Genomic DNA, 21,151 nt, shown 5'->3' on the forward strand with positions numbered 1-21,151 from the left:
AACCAGGCCTTACTGAAGGAGCTGATTAGCTCGGGAGGTAAGGCCCTAAAGTTCCTCTCGTACCAATCCATCGCACAGGCCGCCAATTGGGTACTGCGGAAGAGGGACACGGTGCTCAACAAGCTCGTCAGGAGGCTCCCGGACAGAGAAGCGAGGTCCCTAAGGAGCCTACCCCTGTGGGACGACTCGGTGTTCCCCCTGAAGGCAGTGGAGGAGACGGTAGAGAGGGTCAGGAAGCTGAAGGATACGGGAGAACCCAGACCCCCTCCAGCGAGAAGACCTGCCCATAGAAGGACACCCTCTGACGTCTCCCTCCCTCCTTGTGCCTCACCTAGCCAGCCCAGGAGAGACGCCCCTACTACGGCCTGGCCTCAGCCTTTGCAGCCCCCCCGTAGAGGAACGTCTGCGGCACAGTCAACCTTCAGGCCTTCTTATGCAGCCGTAGAGGAACGTCTGCGGCACAGTCAACCTTCAGGCCTTCTTATGCAGCCGCCAGAAGAGGTTGTTCAGGCCGCGCCTCTCGAAGAAGGTAGGGAGAGAGGCCCCCTACTCCTGCCGAAGCCTCAGGTGGGGGGATGCCTCAAACGTTCTTGGCAAGCATGGCGAGACCACGGAGCAGATCCGTTGACCGTAACAGTCCTGAAAGAAGGGTACAGGTTGCCCTTTCTGGCGGACCCCGCACCTCTGATACCAGATCAGCAGGCAGAGTGGCTGGCACCCAAAGACCCCTTGAGAAGGACAGCCCTACAAGAAGAGGTCTCTGCGATGCTGGCGAAAGGGGCAATAGAACCAGTCAAGAACCCGGGTCCAGGGTTCTACAGCAGACTCTTCCTGGTAGAGAAAGTGACAGGGGGCTGGAGACCAGTCGTAGACTTCTCAGCCCTCAACAGGTTCGTGTGCAAGACCGACTTCAAGCCCGAAGTACCTAAGGGTAAAATGGGGTACCCAAGCGTTGCAGTTCAAGACCCTCTGCTTCGGTCTGTCCACAGCCCCTCAGGTCTTCACGAGGGTCTTCACAAGTCTCAGCATGGGCACACGAACAGGGCATCCGCCTGATTCGGTACCTGGACAACTGGTTGATACTTTCAGCCTCAGGGGAAGTACTGAGGGAGCAAGGCGCGAAACTCCTGCGGTTCTGCAACGTCCTGGGTATCATCATCAACCTAGAGAAGTCCCAACTGATACCCTCCACCAGGATGAACTACCTCGGAATGGTTCTGGACTCCTGGTTGGCGAGAGCTTTCCCTTCTGCGGAGAGACTGGACAACTTGGACCAGATCCTCCTGCCCTTCCTGTCGAACCAGCCCAGGAGAGCCAAGGACTGGCTAAGACTGATAGGCCACCTCGTGTCGTTAGAGAAGCTAGTCCCCTAGGGGAGGCTCAAACTCAGGGGAGTACAATAGAACCTGAAGGAGATCTGGAACCAGACAGACTCCCCCCACAAGGTGGTCCCGGTATTCCCGGAGACGAAGGAAGTCCTAGAGTGGTGGCTCACCAGATCGAGCACCCTCAGGGGAATGCCCTTCGCAGCCGACCCTCCGGAGATGCTTCTGTTCACGGATGCATCCAAGGAGGGGTGGGGTGCCCATCTCCTCGACAAGACAGCAAGAGGAAGTTGGACGGAGGTAGAGAAAAACCAGCACATAAACGTGCTAGAGATGATGGCAGTGCGAAGAGCGTGCCTGGAGTTCGTCCATCAGCTCCGGGGAAACACCGTGGCATTGCTGTGTGACAACGCCACGGTGGTGGCCTACATAAAGAAACAAGGAGGACTAAAATCAAAGGAGTTGTGCGGCCTCACGATGGAACTGCTGGAATGGGCCAAAGGGGAACAGATCAGGATCTCAGCAAGGTTCATTCCAGGGAAGAGGAACGTCCTGGCCGACGGCCTCAGCAGAATGGGTCAAGTGATAGGATCCGAGTAGTCCTTGCACCCGGAAGTGGCCAAGACCCTCATTCAGAAATGGGGCTCGCCAGTGTTAGGCCTCTTCGCAACGAGACTGAACGCACAGCTCCCCGTGTTTTGTTCTCCTGTGCCAGACCCAGAAGTGGCGTTCGAGGACGCCTTCCAGCACCCTTGGGACAACCTCGACGTTTACGCCTTCCACCGCTTCGGGATGCTCAGACAAGTCCTCAACAGGGTGAGGAGAGCGGACAACCTGTGGATGGCTTTGGTAGCGCCCTGGTAGCCGGAGAGAGAGTGGTTCGCAGATCTAAAGGGACTGGCGCGCCTTCCACCTTGGCCCCTTCCGGACAGGCCAGACCTTCTCCGGCAGCCTCACTTTCAAAGATTCCACGAAAACCCTCGGTCCCAATGCCTTCACGCGTGGAGGTTATCGAACTTCTTCTGAGGAAGGAAGGATATTCGTCGAGAATGGCAGCAAGGATGTCAGGGTACCTGAGGCGTTCATCAGCTGCAGTATACCAGGCAAAATGGGCCACCTTCACTAAGTGGTGTGTCTCGAGGAACATCAAACCATTGAGGGCTTCCATTCCAAAGATAGCGGACTTCCTAGTTTATCTCAGGGACGAGGTACACATGTCCATCCCAGCCATCAAAGGAGTCTGGGCTGCCCTGGGCCAAGTCCTCCTCCTGAAGGGCATCGACCTGGGTGCCTCCAGACATATCTCGATGCTCATCAGGAGCTTCGAACAATCGTGCCCCCCTCAAGCCGTTAGGGTGCCCCAGTGTGACGTGGCCAGAGTCCTGAAGATGCTGTCAGAACCCCCCTTCGAACCCCTAAAAGACATCTTGGACAAGGAGCTCACCCTCAAGACAGTTTTTTCTGTTAGCTCTGGCATCAGTAAAACGGGTAGGGGAGGTTCACGGGCTGTCGTACGAGGTGTCACACTCGAAGGGTTGGCGTGAAGCTACCTTCAGGTTCGTACCATCCTTCGTGGCAAAGACTCAGAATCCAGCCGTGTGGGATCCCAAATTGGAAGGGTTCTCAGTGCCGGCAATCCCTCGTTCAGGCAACTCGAGGGACTTTTTACTGTGCCCTGTCAGGGCAGTACGGAAGTATTTAGAGAAGACAGCTAGGCTTCGACCCGAGATCAAGTCTGTTCGTTTCCTCAGGACTAGTGAAGAAGCCAGTCTCCAAGAGCACTATCTCCTTCTGGCTACGGCAGGTGATCGTCAGGGCCTACAGTAGTGCAGGGGTCCCCCTTCCAGGAAAGCCCAGACCCACGACATTAGGGGCCTAAGTACTTCATTGGCGTTTGAGAAAAACATGGCAGTGGGCCAAATCCTGAGGGCCTGTACTTGGTCTAGCCAGTCGACCTTTACGGCTCACTACTTGAAGGACTACTCGAGGAAATCCCTGGACGGGTTTTCGCTCGGTCCTGTCATTTCCGCGCTCCAAACGGTTTAAAGGTGTAGCCCCAGTGGTAACTGCGGGTAGTAAGTCCAAGAGACACAGGTTCCTTCCTTAACCCCTTGTTCTTCCTTCCCCTATTCCCTTACCGGAAATGCCTCCAGTAGCCCCCTGAAACTGCCATGGGATACACCATCATTGGAAGGACATGTCTCCTAGGATTCTTGTAGAGGTGAGTTACTTAGACACTAAGATGGTTTTTTGCGTAGTTTTCCCTATTTCTCGTGTTTTCTCTTGGGGTCAGCTGAACCTAGTCTCCTACCTAGGTTCCTCTTCTATACTTGTCATGGTCTCTAGGTCCTGAAGGACACTCCCACCTCCTAAGGTATAAGTCTCCTAAGAAAGTAGTTCGAGGTAAGTATTCCGTGTTGGAACAAATCTCAAATTTTAAGTAATTTGTATTGTTCCTAACAGTACTTACCTCGATCTACTTTCGGGTAATGGCCCGCCCATCCTACCCCGAGTGCCTTGCTGGACTTCATAGATACCTAAGCTATCAAGAACTTACTGGGGATTGAGACCTGAGCAAGCATGCTCTCTGACCCGGGGTCGCCTCAGGGCGCGTATCACTCCGCCAGAGGTTACCCCGCATAGAAAACGGGAGTAGGGTAAACTACACAAAACTCTGGTCGGTTGGGAGGAGATCCCAGATACTCCTAAGAAAGTAGTTCGAGGTAAGTACTGTTAGGAAAAATACAAATTACTTAAAATTTGTGATTTTAATGAAAAAAATAAGGAAATAAGAATTTATATAGAATTTACCAAAATTTGGTAACTCAGGAAAAAATTTGCACTTTTGTTTTTTAAACAAAGCATTTTAGAATAATCATCACATGATGATACAAAATTTCATTTAAGCTAAACTTAAATTTTATATTTTTTTTATTATGAAGCATCACAGTCAAACAGGAAAGGAAATTTCTCTTTACTGGTAGCTAGTTCAGTTAGCTCATAAATCAATCCAAGCTGTTAAACCTATCTTTTTTATTTCGTTCTGACTGCAGGTTAATCCTACGAGGGTACAAGCTTCTGAGTTATTTATGTGGAATTGCTATTAATCATGTTTTCTACAACCTGCCAATCAAATTTCCTTCCTTACCTAGAGTAGGGAAGTCGAGTAGCATATTCACCGAAACAAACACGTCAGGATTCAAGTAGGATCATCGTCCAGCCTGACAAAGCTGTACGCGCCGTCATCTCAGTGAGTGATGACGACATCACGCATGCCAACCTTGTTGCGCATGAAGAATTTTCTTCACCTGCAAGACAAGCTTACAATTCATCCCAGGATATTCCCCGCAAGGACAGATCATATGCTAGCTTTATGTGTGAGAACTTTTCTCCAACACATCAAGGTTGAGTCATCCTCCCTAAAAAGTCTGGATGGTGGCCTAAATTATGGCCCAACAAACATGATTGATGAGCATAGAATGATTGTCTGCTCGGGGGATTCCCCTTCACGAATCTTGAAAGGTGAAGATTGGAAACAATCCTTTTACCGTACGCCTGCAACGGAACTCTAGTCTGATTTAAGTGTCAACCTGACTAAGAGGCATGGACGAGGCCTTTGTTGGAGACAAAGCTGGTGCTTTTCAGTCCAATAAGTCTTTTGCACACTATTCTATCTTATTTCGCTTCCTCTTGTTTTGTTAAAGGTTTTATAGTTTATATAGGAGATATTTAATTTAATGTTACTCTTCTTAAAATATTTTATTTTTCCTTAAGTTTCCTTTCCTCACTGTGCTATTTTCCCTGTTGGTGCCCCTGGGCTTATAGCATCCTGCTTTTCCAAATAGGGTTGTAGCTTAGCAAGTAGTAATAATAATAATAATAATAATAATAGACTGAATCTGAGAAACGTAACCCATCCTTCAGTTGAACATGTTGAGCAGAAAAGAACCTTGACAGCTGGGTTAATGCTTAAACCCATGGGCTCCTGCTATGAGCGCTGGTGCTGATCCAACAGAAGTCAACCCTTTTGGAATCTTTATGTCAGTTTCTGAGATGGCTCAAGCTACAAAGATTAGGAACCTTATCCTTCCCCTAGGAAATTTAGCAGTCTCCCTTAGAGAAACCTGTCACTGAGAAGAAACGGGAGACAGGATTAAGACGCAAGCATAGAATCCTGAAATCAATTATGGTGTAAAACTCTTGAAACAAACGAAAGAGACGCTAAACCTATTTAATATGTAGGCTTCAGCCTCAGAGAATTATCTTAGAGCTAACAGGTCCTTAGGGTTATCACCTCTGACCCCATCTGAGTAGAGAAATTTATTTGTGCCCTCTGGTGCCTTTCAGAGCCCATACCATTCCCAGAGAACTTGGCTAACTTTTTATTTGCACCCTCCTGAGCCTTTCAAACCCCATTACCCTTTCCAGAGAACTTGGCTAAATTAGTGCCACCCGCCCAAACAGAGAACGTATCTGCTTCTTCTCCGTTTTCTCAGCCACAGAAATAATGAACATGGAAATAGCAGCAATGTTCGCAATCCAAACCTGTTCATGGCTCGACCATTGGTCTAGAGTAATATCCCACTATGCGACTACGGAAGATCTTAAGGATTGTAATGTCCTACGACGATTTGAAGAGTTGTCATGAGCAGAATCAAAAGCCCTAGAATTCCTTTTACTTCAGACAGTTCCTCTATTGGGGAACCGTGTCTTAAAAAGACATGACACAATCTTGTCCATATATTTGAAACAATTGCCCCCTGGAGAGACATTGAGTTGGAGAAATTCGGATGAGGTTATTCCCCTTTCCCCTTATCAGTTCTCCCAGATAGAAGTAGAGTCGGTGATAGCTAAGATCACTAGACTGGGACAACGTACTTCAGGAAGAAGGACGATGACTGGTAGCCCTGCCTCTCAGCGTATACAGAGAGACCTGTATAAGATGAATAGTCATCCCCCAGTTCAAACTATTCCGACCAAGGGGTCGAGTTCTTCTCTCCCTGAAGACAAAAACCGAGGGGTTCAATAGCTTTTACTGGTAATAAGTATGTGCTTGAACTTACTACAAGTAGGGAATGGACTTTATGGTACTGAAGGAAGTAGTAAAATCAGTCGATGTTCATTCTTTGAACATTGAAGATATCATGGGCCTCCTCTCTTTCTCTTTTTCCATTCCATGGTTAGTCTAGATAGACCTCCACTATGTAGGTGTCGAGGTGGGCATCTATGGCATTTAGCCCCAGTGTTAGGTATTCTCTTCCTCAAGAGTATTCTAATAATTGCTGCAGGTAGAGGAAGAACGTGGTTCAAGTTTCCATTTCACCTAGCCTTTACAGTAAAAGGTGGGATTTCTTTGGATCTCCCACCCCCTGCTTTTTGATTTTTGTAATTGGCATAGCAATTAGTTGATTTTAAGATTGTTAGTTACTGTTGGTTACCCAATACTATGGTGAGGTACCAACCACTAACCCTTACCAGGTCTACCTCAAGGAATATTTATAGGATACTACCTTCGAGAAGAAAGCTATGGTTTCTAACCTATACCCCTGTTGGGAATCAAGATCGTGACAAGAAGTTTAGGCTATGGAAATATGGGCCCTCCCTTCCCTAGCTTATGGAAGGGAGCCAGCCCCAACCAGTGGCAGCCAGATGTCTGACCATAAACTGGCACTTTTTTGTTTTAGGAGGAATAATCCTCCCAGAAACCAGAATTTGGATGACAGAACCTTTTCCTCCAGGAAAATATTACCCGTCCCGAGAAGCGATGTCTCTGCTAGTTACGAAAGTATCCTTGGTGCAAGTGGTGTTTACTGTCACAAGACTATGAGTATGCAGAATCTCTCCCTGGTCAGAAGAAACTTGACTTTCCATATCCCTGGGGAGGTCATGACTCCATGAGAATAAAGCCCAACTGTGAATTCGAAAGTTGCCCTCTTATTTTTTCCCGTCAATAGGTTAACCAGGACTTCGGTACAGTACAGTACTTCCTTCCTAGTCTAGAGAGGCTACAAAGCCTCTCTGGAAAACATAAGAAAGATCACTTAAGGATAAGGACTTTTAGAGTGGTAAATGCCTTTACCCCTGTCAGAGGCCTAGTCCAGATATTCCCTTTGCGGAGTTAAGATAATCACCAAGCAGTACAGTGAACCCTCGCTACTTCGCGGTTCGACCATCGCGGATTCACCACTTCGCGGATTTTTTCCTTAACCCATATATATACAGTATATATATATATATATATATATATATATATTTATATATATATATATATATATATTTGTATGCATGTATTTATGTATATATGTAGGTATGTATATGTGTATACATATAAATATATATATATATATACACACACACACACACACACATATATATATATACATATATATATATATATATATATATATATATATATATATATATATATATATATATATATATATATATATATATATATATATACAGTATATATATATATATATATATATATATATATATATATATATATACAGTATATATATATATATATATATATATATATATATATATATATATATATATATATATATATATATATCTAAAGTAGGAAGATGTGATGTAGTTCTAAGGGAAAAGTATGGGAAATATGTCTGGGTAATAAGCAAAGCTCTACCTCCAGTTTGTTTCTTCATTATGATCAGAGATAAATGTAAACAAAACATTGGTTGCCATTTTTTATCGTGCTTTTTAGCGTGTTTAGGAAATGCATGATAAAAAATCACCTTTAATATTTGTGCCTGTTTTAGTTTAGGGTACTGTAGTACATGCATTAAGTGTTCTGTACATTAAAGGGTAGTTTGTTAACAGAACTACGTACAAGGGAAGGTTTTAAAAGTCTGAATATACATGTTGAATAAATAGGTAAATATGGTGTCACTACTTCGCGGATTTTCACCTATCGCGGCCGCGACTGGAACCCATCTACCGCGATAAACGAGGGTTCACTGTAATGGTCGTGACTTCTGTACCTACGAGTACTAACCAGGTATGACCAGGAGAGTTATGCCCTTTATACCTCCTAACAAAGCTTGGCCATAAATGCTTTTCCTGCCATGAATCCTTTAACCTTACCAGAATGCATGTTAGCCTCTATTTATAGCCAAAACTGTATTGTGGTAATGGCAGACGTCCACCTCCCTCACCTCTGGAATATAAAACCAGAAGATCCTAGGGCATCAAATGAGCATCACAACTTAATATGAATAAGAAACGGTCAACGGGTCTGGAACCTCTCACGATGAGCCCGAGAAGACCTTCAGAACGAATGAAGAGAGCTGCACGATCACTCTTAGACTAGTCATAATGAGCTTGCTTGACACATCACATAGAATTCTAACTGACATCTTCCTTGGGAAGAGTTTAGTCAGTAAACGAAGGCCATTCAGGTCAAAGTAGAACCTTTACTATGCTTATTCTAGAGTGGAGAGTGTTCCAAGACCTCGTCACTTCGGCTAAGCTATAACAATTTTGAAAATAGTTTCTGTAGCCTTCATGGAGGTTCACATCTAAATTAGTTCTACATCTTGAAGTAGGTCCTGGTTTGAGTTACTAGAATTCCCTGCCCGAAAGGACTATCGACGCCCTTGTTACCAAGGTTTCTGGAGGAAGGAACTGTCTCATATGAGTAATCCCTCCCTACTTTTGAGTCAGGAAGAGGGGTTTTTATTATTTCCTAAGATTATCCTCACGATCCCAGACAGAAAGGCTTAAGTCAAGGACCTAATTACCCTCTCCTTTTACTTTATTTGACCAACAGTCAAGTAAACAAGCCTCCTGGTAGAGACTTTTTCCCCAGAAACCCAATTCCGAAAATGTTATACAGTATTTACTTGGGTTATCATATTCTCATTTTTATTATGAGAACCAGATCTGAGGAATTTTACTTGTACTATTTCATAAGCTTGCCCCTCAAGAAGTCCAGGGACGAACAGAGTGCTCTGACACCTCTGCCCAGGGATACTAATCAGTGATGTTCTGTGGACACCCTGAGATCAGAAGTGAAGTTCTTCTTCCTGAGCATGGTCAACCAGTTGGCTAAAACCTAACATGAAACTCACTATCTTCAGGGGAAGAGTTGCCAGGGACACCACCCCCCCACGATAACATTTCATCACCTTTTCCCGTCTGGTTCATTGAACAATCCAGACTCAGGTTAGAAAAGATCTCGGGTTAACTCTTTCAAAATATTGTCTCTCAAGGAGGTTCCTGATCACTCGAAAACTAGTTATTCTGTTCCTTAGAGCAGTGCGAGTTTCTGATAGAAGAAATAGCTGGGACATCGATCCCTCTTTTGCTCATGAGCTCTGGGCGCTCCAGCAGAAAGTAGTCAGTGACACTTTCTTTCTCCAAGTAATTAAGAAAATTAGGAGAAACAATGCATCCTCAGAGGAAGCATTGCTAGGAACCCCCTCGAGCATGTGATCTAGATGGGCTTGCTGCAACCTTAGCATTCTGCAAAACCACTTGATTATACTAGTCACCAAAATCGCGTGAGTTTTGGATGCTCCTAAAGAACATGTTTTGGAGCATTGTCTTTCTTTGATGGAGAAAAACTATCGTAAGAGCTAATACATCCTCAGGGAAAGTGTTGCTAGAGGCCCTCCCCCTCCCCCCCTCGAGCACATGATACACGTGGGTTTGGTGCAACCTCAGCATTCTGCAAAACCACACATTAATAAAAGTCCTGAAGCTGGTGAATAGAAGGAAAAACCCACCGTTGTACATTTTCCTTAAAGATGGCACATTCAAGCCTTTGGACATCCTCTCACGGGACACGTGCCAATTCTAGCCCCAGGCCTCATTATTCTTGACATTATTGGCTAGAAGGATCTCTGAGGCAGATAATGATCTTGATTGGTTTTTCACCCTGATGCAAGTAAGTTTGCCTCAATTTCTTTAGGATTTGATGATATAATAAAATATGGCCTCTTTTATTATGTATCACTTGATGTCCATACCACTTCACCCCCGGTAAAGATTACTTATTTGGGACCTGAATGAACAGTCTTGCCTTTTTATGACCCGGCTACTCTGTTTTCTGGGGGCTCTCTTAGATCACTTACTATTATTAATAGTAACTATCTGAGAAGAGTTTAACTCTCAAGAATCGGAAGTTTGGCCTTTCCTCTTTACGAGCCAGCTATACTGTCCTCCACCACGATTCACGTTGATCTCTGCTATTATTTACAATCATTAGATCTTCCGGAGAGGAAGGGTTTACCTCTTAACTTCATATAAATGACTCAGAAGTTTGTATACGAGTAGATATAAACCACAAATTTTATATAATTTGTATTTTGTCTAGCTTTGCAAACTTGAATCGTTCACCAAAGGTCCCGCCTCAACTGCCCCACAAGTCTTTGACCAAGTAAGTGTTGTGAAGACTTTGAGAGCAAACGGCCTTGCGGATGCACTGCATTTACTCAGCACGAAGAGTGACGCAATCAACCAAAATTTTGATTGGCCTGAAGTAGAAAACATGATTACTGTAGTAATAACCCCAATATAAATGACTCAGGTTTGTATAGCTAGGAAAAATACAAATTATCCAAAATTTGGAGTTTTTTCACAAATTGAAAAGGAATGGAAAGTAGTGCGGAACATATTTCGTGATCTTAGCTTATGTTACGTTTGAAGAGTTCTTTTTTGAAAAAGTTCAAATTTTTCTGTGAAGAAACAAGAGATAGAGGAAAAACATTTCTTTATATATAAACAAATAGATGCCAGCTTTTAAGGGAGTATAGCTAAAAATAGAATCGGCCAGACATTTTGTGGTAAAGATTAAATACTATAAGTTTCAGATGCGGGAAAGAATATCCCTGTTTTATGCAGTAAATTAGAATTAGCACACACAAAATATAGTAGGAAATACTGAGAAAAGAAAATAAACTAGTACAATAAGGATAATATCTGTAGTAAAAAAAAAGGGTATACGGTAATGAAAAATAAAAATGTGTGAATAACAGAAATTTAAACGAAACAGTTAGGAAGGGAGAATGAAAGCTAAAATATTATATGATAATATTTTATCGAATGTGGACTGAAGTTTTGCTTTTTTCATTCTAGTTATTCAAACGAAAATGCTTTTAATTTATTATGCTGGAAAGAATCAAATATTATCACAAGGAAATGATAACCTGAAAGTAATTTGATAAAAACTATGAAAGGAAGGAGAATAAATTGGAGAGGATAGAATAGAATTTAATGTAAAAAGAGGGTAAAAGGAAATCATATTAAAGTAAAAGTTAATCATAACTAAATTATAAATAACATTAATAGTATTGAATAATTAAATCTCAAGTACTTGGGATTGTAAAGAGAATAGAATGAAATTTAGAAGTAGTTTATTTAGTGTAATGCAGTAGATAGCTTAGGAGTTCATAAAGGAAAGGATGTAAGAAAAATACAGTACCTGATTATACAATTACTGTAATAAAACATACAGTACCTGTACCATTAGTGATTTACTTGAAAACTATGTAGTGCATTGTATGTGAATACAAGTCGGCAGTGATTAGTTGGTTTGGGGAGCTAGAGTTCATTGATCCAAGGGCATCAATTATATTATTATTATTATTATTATTATTATTATTATTATTATTATTATTATCACTTACTAAGCTACAACCCTAGTTGGAAAAGCAGGATGCTATAAGCCCAAGGGTTCCAACAGGGAAAATAGCTCAATGAGGAAATGAAATAAGGAAATATACTACCAGAGAAGTTCAAGAATAATAACATTATAAGATAAATCTATTATATATAAACTGTAAAGACTTCAAAATAACAAGAGGAAGAGAACCAAGACAGAATAGTGTGCTCGATTGTACCCTCAAGCAAGATTTTCGCTCTTTGCAGTTGTCTCTGTTACCTAACCCCCGTGAAGACTGAGGGCTGACTGTATTGCACAGCAAAGAAGACCATAACTGCTCCTCTAAAAGCACCACTTTGGCAGGTGCTTCATCAGGTGGTGCAATATCTTTTATCATTCAGCAAAGTAAATTCTATATCCACTGAGGGACTAGAGCCCGTGTTTTATTTTTTTTGGTCGGTGATTAGCATAGTGATTGTCAATTGCTGACCCGGCCTTTTGTCATGCTAAAGGATGTTCTTATAAACTTCCATGGCTCCGTCGATTGCATCTCTGAACTGCAACACACGAATCATTTGCGGGTCCCAATCTTTGGCCATTGTCTGAAGTTCTTTTGCTGTTTTTGCTCGAGTTGAGAGGCATTCTAGTGTTAGGTCAACTTCCTCTTGTTCCCCGGGATCTTAATGCTGTTCTTCTCTCTCCTCACTTGTGGACTTATTCATCTCTGTCAAATCTTTATTGGTTAATAGACCTGTGTGGGCGAGCTCGATCAGGTCATTTATGTTGTCGGTAGTTGTATCTGTGAAGCCGTCTCCTCCAAGCAATTTCAACAGCCTTACTGCCTTCTCTACTGCTGAGTGGTGTATTGCATCAGGAGAGAATTCTTTGTAGTCGTTGACTACTTATGGCCACAATTTCTTCCAGCAAGCATTAACTGTTTCTTTCTTATTCTCTTTTATGGCCTTATGGATATTTTGGAGACACATTGCAATGGTGTGTCCACCCCAGTATTGCTTCAGCAAGAAGTTATCATCCGTATCCATAGACTCGACCAGCTGTCGCATGGAGTTTTGTGTGTAAAGTGATTTGAATGTACAAATAACGCCTTGATCCATGGGCTGAATGAGTAATGTCGCGTCCGACGGTAAGAATTCTACCTGTGTACCTTCATAATACAGGTCAGTTGCCTGGCCTCAGATTTTCCATTAGAAGTACTTTAAAACCAATGCATTTTTCAGCAAGATAACGCTTGACTTCGGGGATAAACCACTGGTGAAATCATTCTGATGTCAGTGCAATTATTGTCCATGCCCTTTGGTTGTGCATCCAATGCACTGGCAGCTTGCCCATATTTTTGTTTTTGAGGGTTCCTGGGTTTTTACACTTATAAATAAGTGCTGACTTTATCATACAGCCCACAGCATTTTCACACATTATAAGTGTGAGGTGATCTTTGTAGACTTTGAGTTCAAGGGCCCAAAAATGAATATATCTTCAGAAAATAATTTAAATCTGCAGCTTAATAAAACTTATTAAGCTGCAGAAACCAATGCTTTAAAGAAGACTCTACTGTATAGGTTTACTTATATTTATAAATCTGCGATGTACTGATGACAGGATGGGTGAAGAGATTACCGTTTTGTAATTAGCATGTTAAATTGTATAATGATGTGTACAATAAGTGAGTGAAAGGTGTGTTACAAATGACCTTTCACGATCCAATAAAATCACTAATCTAGAAAGGCCCTGGAACCAATGGTGCTGGACAATAGACTGTTTACCTGTGGTCTTATTGGTAACGTCCTTGCCTGGTGATTGCTAGACAGGGGTTCAAGTCCCCCTCAAACTCGTTAGTTCCTTTAGTGTCTACAACCTTACCATCCTACTGGTGAGCTAAAGATGGGTGGTTTGGGGGGAGCCTATAGATCTACCAGCTGAGTCATCAGCAGTCTTTACCTGACCCTCCCTGGTCCTACCTTGGGTGGAGAAGGGGCTTGGGTGCTGATCATATGATATATGGTCAGTCTCTAGGACATAGTTCTGCTTGCTAGGGCAATATCACTGTCCCTTCCTCTTGCCATTCATGAGTGGCCTTTAAACCTTTAAACTGAGTGAAAGTATAAAACATAATTCAACTAAAATGAAAGACATTTCAGATTTATTTTAGTAACTTCTAAACTGAATCCTTAGCAAAAAGGGACTAAAAAAACACCAACCTATTTCAGTGTCAACATCCTAATGTTATTGCTTACTAACCTTATACTCCATCTGAACTTTGTTAAAAAGAATGATCTGACATGAGATGCTGTAAGTCTTCCATGTCAGTATTGAGCACGCTGGTCGAGAAAAATTCTGTTAACTTGTTATCTCTTAAAAAAATATGCTTTATCAAACTGGAAGTCATTTCTGAGATAATCCTGAATTAAGGTAAATACATGAAACCTTAGGTAGCAATAATGAGGGCAGATAAATCCAACATTACTGTACTAGGAAAAAGCAAAAATGTTTCCTCAGCAACTAAAGGGTTTCCACACATAAGGATTGTAGTGGCCTATGTGAACGCCAGATGGAGTTCAAGTCCCGCTCAAACTAAGTTAGTTTCTTTGGTCGCTGCAGCCTCACCATCCTTGTGAGCTAAGGGTGGGGGTTTTCGGGCAGCCTATAGGTCTATCAGCTGAGTCATCAGCCGCCATTGCCTAGCCCTCCTTGGTCCTAGCTTGGGTGGAGATGAGGCTTGGGTGCTGATCATATGTATATATGGTCAGTCTAGGGCATTGTCCTGCTTGATAGGGCAAAGTCACTGTCCCTAGCCTTTGCTATTCATGAGCGGCTTTTAAATCTTTAAAGGAAAAGAAGAATTGTGATGATGGGGACAAACTAGAAACCGAGGTAGTATCCAGTGTATGGTGTCATATAAAGACCAGATATCATTTAATAAGGAAGAGTTGTCATATTAGTTTTATTGTCAAGAAGTTCTCACAGTGAATTTTAGATGGTGGTCATTGAAATAGTTACTATACTCTCAACCTCTTAACTTTTACCTCGTAATGTAATAGCCGAGTTTTCCTCCAGTTGTACAGTACCTTGGTTCTGAAATACCATAGTGCTGTGCCGAAATTCGTAAATTCATCTTTGGTACCAGTCGCATTCCCGAGTTAAAAAGAAAATTCACAACATGATGATTTAGTTATCCCATGAAGTATTGAATTTGTTATACTTCCCAGCACAGTAATCTCAAATTATTCCAGTGTGTGCATTAAAGTATATTTTTTGTTCTACAGTATACGTGATCGAGAGAAAGCCTTACATGCCAAGTGCATGGAAGATATTGGGTTAGACTTCCTTGAAAAGAATGATGCCATAGCTCCAGACATGATGATAGATTGTTTGGAGAGATTATTGACGTCCTCCCACCGACTAAATGTGCTGCTGTCGGGTGCCAGACTGTGGATAACTACTTACTATACTGTGATGATCGATGGGGAAGTTTGTATTCCCTGGAACTGGGATTAACTACCAGTGGTTTGTACTTGGTATACTGTATATTTCTGCCAATTCTTTCTTTTCATAGCTGTTAAAGCTCCTAGTCAGTTCTTAGAAAGAGTTATTGTGTGCCATAGGTACAAGATTGGATTGGATCATGAGCGTTTATATTTTATTGATGATACTATAGGAATTACATACTTTTGAGAGTATTCAAATACAGTATTGGAACTCCCTCAGTAAAATATAAAAGCCCTGTCAATGATACAAAATTCATAGCACATGTATTTCAATTCAAATTATAATCAAAACTGGTGTTTTGTAGTTTTGTTCAGTCATGTTAACATAGAAATACCTAACTATGACTCCACATGACTAGTCAAAGCATGTGTAACTTCATATATTTTAAGCTAACCGCTCATAGCTATAGTCTTTATCTAATAAATAATTTTTCCGCAAGTACAGTATATCTGAAGCTGATGGACTTCTATAAATCAGAGAACTGGGTAAGTCAAACTTCACGAGTTCATCTTTTATGGATAGCAAAAGTTATAATTGAGCATTATTCTGTTGCTAAACTTGCGGGTGGGAAATGTGTTCCTAACATAGAAATGTCCCTTTGTTCTCTTGGTATTTCCTGCCATTACAAAAGTCTGGTAATGGTTTGTCTGATTGTGGGACCTCTGGCAGAGTCAGACGAGCAAACCTCTTCAAACAGTAATTCTTTCTTATGATAATGAAATAGTTTTATTTTCAATTTCATTCCCTATTCAATTTCAATATACGACCAATTATTAATTTTCCACGGGTCAAACATGAAGATATGAGGTTTTTATAGTTCTTTGGTGGTTAATAATAAGGTATTAGGAGTGTTTAAAAGCAAGTTAAGGCCTCAGTATTTTAGACAGGTTAGAGGTCTACAAAGTATTACCTCACTGTGCGACTTATTCAGTTACTTTCTTAACTCTGTCACAGTGGTCTACCATTTGGGGTGAGGGCTCTGCATGAATCAAAAATTAACTTGCATTTTTTTTCTTTATAAATTCTTAGTTCAAAATGTTTCATCTAATATTGAAAGTGTCTCACATTTCCTTTTCTTATTAAGCCTCATTGTGTCCTTATTGTAACTTTTGCTATAATTATAGCTTACCTATATAGAGATATTTTGCCTTTATCAATAGAGAAAAGTATTACAGTAGCTTATTGTTGTGGAAAAAAGTAGCTTTTTATTTTTAATTAATTGAGAGGCATATAGCTTATTTACAGTAGTCCCTGCATATACCAATGTTTTATTAGGATTTTTTCTAAGCAATATTTAACTGAAAAAAAAAAAATTGTGAAATAATCATCAACTCATTAACATTACTTTTGAGAAGTGCGCTTACAAGGAGGTTAAGAAAATTCTCCGGGCATTCTTCCCCCCCCCCAGTAAGGAAGTATGGGAGGCTATAGATCTGGTTTTGAACTCTGGGCATCAAAGAGTAGATTGAAGGATAAATAGGGTTGCCTCTCTGTTATTGAGGGAGCTAAGAGGAGTTTATCTACGTGGCTATTAACTATTTTTTATATGCACAGTAACAGTAACACAGGTAATGTATAAATTACAATAATACATTACAAATTTGTGTAAATAACACAGTTGATATATAAATTTCAATAATACTGTATAGAGTTGAGTGAATATAACGATCAACAATATGATTATGCTGTGAAAAAGTTCTTTAAGTAATTTTATTTTTCATTGATAGTTCCTTTTTATATTCTCTTCTCTCCTTTTATTAAGTGTGTGTTGCTTATACAGTAATATAATCTCTTCTTGCAGCTCAATTTTTTTGCTTTAGATTGTCTAATTGCAATGCAATTGAAAGTAATTTAGTCTCAATTCAAATGCAATCAGCCATTCAAAATTCTAAGGTCTAAAGGCATTTGACACTAATTCTGAGAATTATATACAGTAATTTTTTTTTCACCCTGTAAATCGTACAGTGTACTGTACTGTACTGTACTGTACTGCACAGCCTTTATTCTATGCAATTGAGATAGTTGCACCAACTTACATGGATCAAGATCCAAAATCCCTCACTGGACTTGTCCATCCTCCTATGACAACCCAGCTACCAGACATGTTTTTGTGTTTTTCCATGGAGGAGAAACAATGATGATTTAGCTTCAAAGTGATGTTTACCTGTGGGCAATCATTTAGGCATTATTCTTTAAAATTTCTTTAACCTTTTTCCTCTTTTGAGCTAAATTTTCATCTTACATTTAATTGTAATGTAAGTGGATATTGTGCTGGGGAATAGGAGAGGGATGTTTCTTACTGTGCATGATCATCTTGGCGTTACTAAGAGCATCCCACTTTTTCATTGCTTTTCCTATCAGGGTTTGGTGGAATTTTGTTCTTGTTTTATCGTGATTTTCAAAATAGCAAGGGATTCTCTCAAATTGTGTGAGAACATACAGTTTAGCCTTGAAAAGTGTGAAAATTGTTCAGACTTGATTCTTTAGCTTTAATTTTCTGCTTACATTTATGATGTGCCTTTTTATAAATCACTTTTTGGTATACATTGTTATGTTTCAAAAGTATTGTTTAATTTGATTTTAAAATTCAGTACATGACAATTCAGTCTTGTATAATTTATCTTTAGAACCAAGAGACAATGGTGTTTGAAGTGTTTAACATTATCATTTTTAAATATTAAACTTAGCCGGTGAATATATAATAGCTGCAACTCTGTGGCTCGACAGACAACATACTTAAAAAACTCGCGAGCGATCGCTATGCAGGTTGCGGGTGTGCCCACCAGCGCCAACTGTCGGCCAGATACCACTCTCGGATGTAAACAAAACCTTCAATTCTTCTCTGTCGACGTTGACGACAAGACGTACTTTTACTCGCTGTAGAACCTGGAGTTTTCCCATCATATTTGGTGAAGTACTTTAATTTGGTTTGAGCTTTCGCAGTCCAGGTGTTTTCTTCAACATAAAACTCTTGAACTCTTTTTTGAAACGGATTATTTGTTGATGACTTAGATCGTTTTTGGAATTTTCTTTGACTAATTCAAAATGGCTGACCCTTCTCAAGTTCCTAAGTTTCGAAAGTGTAATGCTAGGGACTGTAATAGGCGTCTTCCAAAGGCTTCTCTCGACCCTCATACTGTTTGTTCCAATTGTCGGGGTAAAACCTGTCAATTGGGAGATCGGTGTGAGGAGTCCGTGGGCCTTTCGGAATTCGATTGGATCGAATTTGATAAGTATACACGCAGACTAGAGAGAGATAGGGTAAGGAGAAGTTCATCTAGGTCCGTAGATTTTTCCTCTCCACATGCCCCTGAACCTAATCCTTCCCCTGTAGTGGTTGTTCCTAACCCCCCTCCTAGCACTCAGGAGCCGTCTATGCAAGACATGTTGCGTGCTATTCATGCCTTGGGGGAGAGAGTTGAGGCTTTAGCAAGTGACCGTAATCAACTCATGGCTGACGTGAAGGAACTCAAGTGCCAAAGTGCCACGGCGGAAAGTGGGAAAGTGCTTAGTGTTACGCAAAGTGTTGTGAACAGTGTTGCGACCGAGGGTTCGTCTGTTCGTGCCTGTCGTTCACCTAGTCCGGGACCTCTTGCAAGCTCCCAAGCCCAGGGGAGAAGCAATGTCGTACGACTTATGGGTTCGAGAGGCCTTGATCAGCGAACAGACGTTCCCTCTTTGGTATCAGGCGTATCTCGTCAAGATCGCCCCTACCATAAGACGAGAGAGCCCATTTTTACCTCGTCGTCCGAATGCGTTTCACATAAGAAACCATGGAGCAAGGTCTCTAGACCTTTGAAACGCAAGTCGGTCCCTTCAGGACAAGTCCAACGTCCCGGATGTAGTCACTGGGACAGTTCGGACCCGTTGCCGTCATCTGATGACTGCTCGCTGCCTAAGAAAGGCAAAAGTTGTGCCGTCTCAGTCGCTAACCCCGTCTGTTACCGCACCCGTTTCCGTAGACCCTAAATGGGTTATACTGCAGGACATGCAGTCTAAGCTTGCGTCCCTTATGGAAGACTACAACGCAGAGAAGGTTTACGTTGAACCTAGCCGTTTTTCTCATGGAGAGACTGGCCGTCAGCCTTCCAAGCGTTCTGTTGTGCGTCCTGTTGACGTTGATGTAGCTTTCTCGCGTCAACCAGTTGGGGTTGTACCTCCCCCGATGCGGTCCCGTGTGGATTTCCAGCCGCACGTTGACGTTAGGCAACTCACTGGTGCGACTGGTGACGTTCAGGACGTTCACCAACCATCAAAGTTGATTTGTTTTGACGCGGTGCGTCAACCTCCGCAACCCAGTGTGGTGTTGACTGCACAACCCGGACGGTCTAAACAGTCTCGGGTGGACGCTGTGCGTCCTCGCGCACCTGTTGTTGTTGACAGTTCCCAGACTGTTCAGCAGTTTCAGGACGCTGCGTCCTGCTCCGTCACTTATGCACCAGTGCGGCCGGACGCTGCGGGTCAAACGTTGCCTACCCCTTTGCCATATTCTCATCAGTTATCAGATGAGGAACCTTCAGATGAGGACGTTGCTGAACCCCAGCCTGAGGATCAGCCTTCAGATTTAGATGAGCCTAGAGCAGTTCCACCATCTATGGACTTTAAAAAAGTCATGCTTGTTTTTAAAGAGTTGTTCCCCGAACACTTTATCTCTGTAGCTCCTCGTTCGCCGCCGTCTGAGTTTGTTTTAGGCGTGCCTGCTGCCATACCAGCCTTTACAAAACTCGTTCTCTCTCTCTCATCCAAGAGAGCTTTACGGCTGTTAGGCGATTGGTTGGTAACCAAAAGGAGTTTAGGGAAGACGGCCTTTGCCTTCCCCCCATCTAAACTCTCGTCTAGATCGAGCGTCTGGTATGCCACGGGAGAAGTTCTCGGCTTGGGAGTTCCTGCCTCTGCCCAGGGCGACTTCTCAAGTCTTGTAGACTCTCCCCGCCGCCTTGCCATGAGACGCTCGAAGATTAGTTGGTCTTCCTCAGACCTGGACCATCTGCTTAAAGGCATCTTTAGGGCTTTTGAAGTTTTTAACTTCCTAGACTGGTGTTTGGGAGCCCTGAGTAGGAAAATCTCATCAGCCGATAGGGATGTCTCCTTACTCATCATGTCCTGCATGGACAAGGCCGTCCGCGATGGATCCAACGAGCTTGCCGCCTCATTTACGTCAGGAGTCCTAAAGAAACGAGAGTCTCTGTGCTCTTTTCTATCGGCAGGAGTGACGCCCTGTCAAAGATCTGAGCTACTCTTTGCGCCTTTGTCTAAGTTCTTGTTTCCTGAACTCTTAGTTAAGGAAATAGCCTTGTCTTTAGTGCAGAAGGACACCCACGATTTGGTTGCGTCCTCGGCTCGCAAAGTTCCCCCTTTGCCTGCCTTGTCTGCTAGACCTAGGATAGACACTCCAACGTCCAGGTTTATTCCGCCCTTTCGTGGCAGAGCCCCCAGCAGGGGAGGTGCTCGTGCCGAAGGGAAGAAAGGAAAGAGGAAAGGATCCAAGTCCTCGCGGGGCAGAGTCTGACTGCCCGCAACTTCAGACAGCAGTAGGTGCCAGACTCAAGAACTTCTGGCAAGCCTGGGAGAAGAGAGGCGCAGATCAACAATCTGTGAGGTTGCTCAGAGAGGGGTACAAAATTCCTTTTGTACGCAGACCTCCTCTAGCGACGTCCCCCATCGATCTCTCTCCCAGGTACCGAGAGGAAGC

The 21,151-nt window shown here is 42.5% G+C and overlaps 2 protein-coding genes across 4 annotated transcripts in view; one reads left to right on the forward strand and one right to left on the reverse strand.

The window, feature by feature from the left end:
- Positions 1-18,149, forward strand: part of LOC137621005 (T-cell activation inhibitor, mitochondrial-like) — an 85,682-nt gene extending 67,533 nt beyond the window's left edge. The window contains exon 6 of the mRNA XM_068351445.1: positions 15,237-18,149. Within this exon, the coding sequence (XP_068207546.1) occupies positions 15,237-15,468 (232 nt within the window). The 3' untranslated portion in view covers positions 15,469-18,149. The remainder of the gene's footprint in view (positions 1-15,236) is intronic.
- The window catches only part of LOC137620769 (serine-rich adhesin for platelets-like), a 297,666-nt gene that overhangs the window by 210,015 nt on the left and 66,500 nt on the right, over positions 1-21,151 (reverse strand). The gene's annotated exons all lie outside the window — the stretch shown is intronic.

The sequence above is a fragment of the Palaemon carinicauda genome, chromosome 27 (assembly GCF_036898095.1).
Source record: "Palaemon carinicauda isolate YSFRI2023 chromosome 27, ASM3689809v2, whole genome shotgun sequence".
NCBI classification, from domain to species: domain Eukaryota; kingdom Metazoa; phylum Arthropoda; class Malacostraca; order Decapoda; family Palaemonidae; genus Palaemon; species Palaemon carinicauda.